At 42.0% G+C, this 6,088-nt stretch overlaps 2 protein-coding genes across 2 annotated transcripts; both read right to left on the bottom strand.

The window, feature by feature from the left end:
• Nucleotides 1–299: 299 nt before the first annotated feature.
• LOC136807507 (uncharacterized) lies at nucleotides 300–923 on the bottom strand. The gene has a single exon (XM_067064091.1). It carries the CDS (start codon nucleotides 921–923, stop codon nucleotides 300–302), a length of 624 nt encoding a protein of 207 aa, XP_066920192.1.
• A 3,170-nt stretch (nucleotides 924–4,093) lies between these two features.
• LOC136807506 (uncharacterized) lies at nucleotides 4,094–5,511 on the bottom strand. The gene is made up of 2 exons (XM_067064090.1): nucleotides 5,047–5,511; nucleotides 4,094–4,975 (listed from the first exon to the last, which is right to left on the bottom strand). Exons 1-2 carry the CDS (start codon nucleotides 5,509–5,511, stop codon nucleotides 4,094–4,096), a joined length of 1,347 nt encoding a protein of 448 aa, XP_066920191.1.
• Between the last annotated feature and the right edge of the window lie 577 nt (nucleotides 5,512–6,088).

Raw genomic sequence — 6,088 nt, 5'->3', positions numbered from 1 at the left:
ACAAAGTAACAAGAAATTTAAAAGTAAAATCATGCATTATTTTTGGTGCTTTTTAGCTTAAGTTTTATAAATTTTTATCTGGTTATTCAACACTCCCCCAGGGAGGTTTTAAATTTCTTGAAATAAAATCAACAAAACACATTCCAATCAACAAATCATGTACAAAACATAACGACCAATTAATGTATCGAGCGAACATATCGACCATAATGCATAAACATAATCAACCATTACGTATCGTGAACAAATTGTATCAATATGGAAAGCGTGTCGCGGGCATCCGAGTGACTAGTATTGTGCTAGACGGTTTGAGGGTTGTTGTCGTGTGTCTCCTCTGCAAAATCCATTTCGTCAATTGATTGTATCAGAACAAAGTTTCTGACTGAGCGGAAGGTTTCACGACTTGAAGATTCATTGGCATTGGTGTACTTGACGCGTACTTTTCGAACAATGCCATCTTTGGAAGGTTCGATTTCAGTGATAATACAATACTGATATGTTGTTGAGATTGGAGAGTCAGTTTTGGTGAAGAGTACGACATCTCCTACTTGAAGGTTCTTGTCTCCTTTAAACCATTTTGGATGTTCCATTAATTTTGGTACATGATTGAGTAGCCAATTCTCAAACCATGCATTGAAGATTTTTTTGTTTGCTTTTAACAGCTTTTGTGGGTTGTCACAAGTAACCATTTCACCTGTTGGACTTCTGTGATTGCTCCTTCGAAGAAGAAGCCTGTTTGGAGTGATAAGATCAAGATTTTCCACATCTGATTTGCTTCCAATGTTGATTGGCAAGTCGTTGATGCTATTAGCAATGATTGAGGCTAATGTTTCCCATTGAAGGATGGACAATCTCTCCTTGTGGGCACTTCGCTCAATGGATTTGTTGATCTCTCGAATTTTTCTTTCAGCTTTGCCATTCATGTTGTGTCCACCAACCGGGCAGACAATGAATTCAACGGATACACGCTTGTGAAGTTGGTGTTGAATATCGTTAAAATCAAGGCGCATCTGGTCACATCCTTTGATAATTTGGCTCCCGCTGTCGCAAAATAGTGGGGGATAGTTGGGAAGCCATGGTTGCTGGAGAATCTGATGAATGACAAAATGAATGCTTCAGTTGAGTAGTCATCCATGGTTTTGATAGAAGTGGCTGATGTCGTGCAGCAGCAGAATAAAGCTAGCCAAATCTTTACAGTCGTGCGTTTATGTAATGGTGAGTAGGCAAGGTAAGGACCTGAAAGATCAACTTGCGTGCCATAGAATGGTGGTGCAATGGTGATGCTGCATTGAGGGATTGGACCCATTGCTGCTTCAATGGTCTTTTTGGTGAGATAACGACATCTTGTGCATTGCTTTCTGATGTTCTTAACAAGTTGACGTCCATCGATGATGTATGCAGATTGGAGAATGTAACGCAGAGTCAATTCCACACCAGAATGTTTGCAAACAGGATGGTTCCAGTGTACATCAAGTGCAAGGCTTTGAGCGACTGGGCTGTCCTTGTCCAATACTGGTACGCAAAAGGTTGTACCTGCCAGATCTCGCATTGCTGATGTGAATCTTCCAGTAATGGTGACTTCGTCATCTGGCAAAATTCGACCAGTATAGATGAGAAGATCTCCTTTGCGTGATGTGAACTTCTCATACCTTTTGGGTTCAATAAACTGCATAATTTCTCGAGTTCCCATCCTGAAGTAGTATTGTCTTGATGCTTCAAGGTCTGCATCAGTCAGTGGCTTTGATATTTCAGCTTTCTTTAGAATGATGTTGCAGAATCAAACACAGTAAGCAAAGATTCTGATGACTTTGCTGAATGAATGACGCATGGGGTCGATGTGGTAACCAGTGAAAGCGTATCTGTCTTTGACATCTGGCATTTGTTTGACAAAGTGGGCATCAAATTCTTTCTTGGCTTCCAATGAGTCTGCTTCATTAAGTTTGATTTCTTCAGATGAAAGCATTGGAAAAGATGATTGAGGCAGTGTCATCCAAGGAAATACGTTGATCCATGTTGAGTTTTGATCAACATCATTGATGGTGGCACCTTTCCTTGTACCAATGTCCGCTGCCATGTCTTCAGATTGAACATAGCACCATTCTTCTTTGGGTGTGAATCTGAGTGTTTCAATAACTCTATTTCTGGTCCAGAGCTTCAATGGTCTTTCGTTGTTTGATAACCAGTGAAGGCAGATTTGACTGTCAGTAAATTTGATGGAGCTCTTGTGGTAGTTCTTGAATGATCTTCTGACTATTTCCCCAGTGTAAGCAGTTGTCAGAGCTGCATACAGTTCGGCTCTCGGCAGGCTCATATCTTTGGGAACAACACGTGTGCGAGCAAAGACAAGTTGACACGAGAATGAGCCGTCTCGTCTTTTGAATCTTGCGTAGACACAGGAACAGATCATTGATTTGCTGGCGTCCCCAAAGTTGAGTGTGTTGATGTCAAGGTTCAATGCGTCCTCAGGAACTATTGCACGCTTGAATTTGATGGTGCCAATGCTTTTGATGAGTTCAAAGTTGGACTCCCATATTGGTCTAAGATCTTCAGGAATTGGATCATCCCAATTGAGCTTGCGTAGAACCAGTTGTTGAACGTCTAGTTTCAGAGATGCAACGATTGGAGCGACTTTGCCAGTCAGGTCGAACACTTCAGAAACCTTTGAAGAACAATGGCGTCTGGTGAGCTGCTTTGGAATGATGTTGATTGTGTTTGACGGTTTCTTCCCACGTTCTTCTTGGCGAAGTTGAGATCACCAATGTTGATTGATAATTTATCTTCTTTCACATGCCACCGCATTCCACCAACAAAAATGGTATCCCCATCGTCAGTGAGGTTATCTGGTGGATCTTTCCCTGAGAATGTAACATCTTTTAGTCGGAAGCCTCCTCTGTTTAGGACTAGCTCCAACTCATCTGCTCGTTGGTGGGCAGCTTGTTGGTTGTCTTCCCCAGAAATGCAATCATCCACATAAATGTCGTCCTGGATAGTTTGATAATACAATACTGATATGTTGTTGAGATTGGAGAGTCAGTTTTGGTGAAGAGTACGACATCTCCTACTTGAAGGTTCTTGTCTCCTTTAAACCATTTTGGATGTTCCATTAATTTTGGTACATGATTGAGTAGCCAATTCTCAAACCATGCATTGAAGATTTTTTTGTTTGCTTTTAACAGCTTTTGTGGGTTGTCACAAGTAACCATTTCACCTGTTGGACTTCTGTGATTGCTCCTTCGAAGAAGAAGCCTGTTTGGAGTGATAAGATCAAGATTTTCCACATCTGATTTGCTTCCAATGTTGATTGGCAAGTCGTTGATGCTATTAGCAATGATTGAGGCTAATGTTTCCCATTGAAGGATGGACAATCTCTCCTTGTGGGCACTTCGCTCAATGGATTTGTTGATCTCTCGATGAATGACAAAATGAATGCTTCAGTTGAGTAGTCATCCATGGTTTTGATAGAAGTGGCTGATGTCGTGCAGCAGCAGAATAAAGCTAGCCAAATCTTTACAGTCGTGCGTTTATGTAATGGTGAGTAGGCAAGGTAAGGACCTGAAAGATCAACTTGCGTGCCATAGAATGGTGGTGCAATGGTGATGCTGCATTGAGGGATTGGACCCATTGCTGCTTCAATGGTCTTTTTGGTGAGATAACGACATCTTGTGCATTGCTTTCTGATGTTCTTAACAAGTTGACGTCCATCGATGATGTATGCAGATTGGAGAATGTAACGCAGAGTCAATTCCACACCAGAATGTTTGCAAACAGGATGGTTCCAGTGTACATCAAGTGCAAGGCTTTGAGCGACTGGGCTGTCCTTGTCCAATACTGGTACGCAAAAGGTTGTACCTGCCAGATCTCGCATTGCTGATGTGAATCTTCCAGTAATGGTGACTTCGTCATCTGGCAAAATTCGACCAGTATAGATGAGAAGATCTCCTTTGCGTGATGTGAACTTCTCATACCTTTTGGGTTCAATAAACTGCATAATTTCTCGAGTTCCCATCCTGAAGTAGTATTGTCTTGATGCTTCAAGGTCTGCATCAGTCAGTGGCTTTGATATTTCAGCTTTCTTTAGAATGATGTTGCAGAATCAAACACAGTAAGCAAAGATTCTGATGACTTTGCTGAATGAATGACGCATGGGGTCGATGTGGTAACCAGTGAAAGCGTATCTGTCTTTGACATCTGGCATTTGTTTGACAAAGTGGGCATCAAATTCTTTCTTGGCTTCCAATGAGTCTGCTTCATTAAGTTTGATTTCTTCAGATGAAAGCATTGGAAAAGATGATTGAGGCAGTGTCATCCAAGGAAATACGTTGATCCATGTTGAGTTTTGATCAACATCATTGATGGTGGCACCTTTCCTTGTACCAATGTCCGCTGCCATGTCTTCAGATTGAACATAGCACCATTCTTCTTTGGGTGTGAATCTGAGTGTTTCAATAACTCTATTTCTGGTCCAGAGCTTCAATGGTCTTTCGTTGTTTGATAACCAGTGAAGGCAGATTTGACTGTCAGTAAATTTGATGGAGCTCTTGTGGTAGTTCTTGAATGATCTTCTGACTATTTCCCCAGTGTAAGCAGTTGTCAGAGCTGCATACAGTTCGGCTCTCGGCAGGCTCATATCTTTGGGAACAACACGTGTGCGAGCAAAGACAAGTTGACACGAGAATGAGCCGTCTCGTCTTTTGAATCTTGCGTAGACACAGGAACAGATCATTGATTTGCTGGCGTCCCCAAAGTTGAGTGTGTTGATGTCAAGGTTCAATGCGTCCTCAGGAACTATTGCACGCTTGAATTTGATGGTGCCAATGCTTTTGATGAGTTCAAAGTTGGACTCCCATATTGGTCTAAGATCTTCAGGAATTGGATCATCCCAATTGAGCTTGCGTAGAACCAGTTGTTGAACGTCTAGTTTCAGAGATGCAACGATTGGAGCGACTTTGCCAGTCAGGTCGAACACTTCAGAAACCTTTGAAGAACAATGGCGTCTGGTGAGCTGCTTTGGAATGATGTTGATTGTGTTTGACGGTTTCTTCCCACGTTCTTCTTGGCGAAGTTGAGATCACCAATGTTGATTGATAATTTATCTTCTTTCACATGCCACCGCATTCCACCAACAAAAATGGTATCCCCATCGTCAGTGAGGTTATCTGGTGGATCTTTCCCTGAGAATGTAACATCTTTTAGTCGGAAGCCTCCTCTGTTTAGGACTAGCTCCAACTCATCTGCTCGTTGGTGGGCAGCTTGTTGGTTGTCTTCCCCAGAAATGCAATCATCCACATAAATGTCGTCCTGGATAGTTTGATTGACATCAGGGTATTCTTCCTTTGACAAGTGACCAACTTTTCGTAAACCGTAGACAGCTTGGTTACCGCTTGATCTGACACCATATATTAGGGTTTTTATGACCTTTTCTTCTGGTATGGATTCAGGATTGAGATCTTTGTTCCAAATGTAGCGTTGGTATGACCATTGGGATTGATCTAGTTGAATGGTGTTGTACATTTTGCTTATGTCTGTGTGTAGTGCGATGCGATGCAAGGACCAACGAATGAGGATCTCCTGTAGCTTGTTGAGTTCGTTTCTTCCTTTGGCAAGCAAGTCATTGAGGCTGTGTCCAGATGGCGTTGCTTGTGAAGCATCGAAGACTACTCTGCATGGAGTGCTGATGGAGTTACCTTTCCAGACAGCTCGCCAAGGAATGTGGTATTAGACGTGACACTTTTGAAGCATGTGTTGGACGTCTTGTGGTAAGTCTTTGACGTATTCGACAAAACCCATTTGCTGTAGCTTTTGTTCTGATTGGATGACATCTTGTTTGTCTTGAGTATTGGCTGGTTGATTGAGTTTTCGAAGCTGCTGGCGATAAACTTTCTTAGTCTGGTCTTTGTTTGGAGTAAGTTTGATTACTGGGTTGTCGATGAATGGAAGAGTGGCTGAAGTGGTTGAAGTTTCTAGGTTGACAGAAACTGATGACTCGACGAGGCTCTGTTCAACCTCTTCTTTGATACTGATTGCATGATTTATTTCGTGTTTTTTTCATGAAGTACATATTCGACATGTTGGACATCTGTAGCTAATC

The sequence above is a fragment of the Clytia hemisphaerica genome, unplaced genomic scaffold (assembly GCF_902728285.1).
Source record: "Clytia hemisphaerica strain Z4C2 unplaced genomic scaffold, Clytia hemisphaerica genome assembly, whole genome shotgun sequence".
Taxonomy (NCBI): Eukaryota; Metazoa; Cnidaria; class Hydrozoa; order Leptothecata; family Clytiidae; genus Clytia; species Clytia hemisphaerica.
Note: the sequence above shows the minus strand (reverse complement) of the source record. Positions and strands in the feature narration are given on the sequence as shown.

What these genes read in the sequence shown, in the direction of transcription:
- LOC136807506 (XM_067064090.1), bottom strand. Translation starts at nt 5,511, where the DNA reads ATGTACAACACCATTCAACTAGATCAATCCCAATGGTCATACCAACGC. An exon ending in TCAACTTCGCCAAGAAGAAC is followed by an intron (nt 4,976 to 5,046) that starts GTGGGAAGAAAC and finishes TGTTCTTCAAAG; the next exon opens with GTTTCTGAAGTGTTCGACCT.
- LOC136807507 (XM_067064091.1), bottom strand. Translation starts at nt 923, where the DNA reads ATGAATGGCAAAGCTGAAAGAAAAATTCGAGAGATCAACAAATCCATT.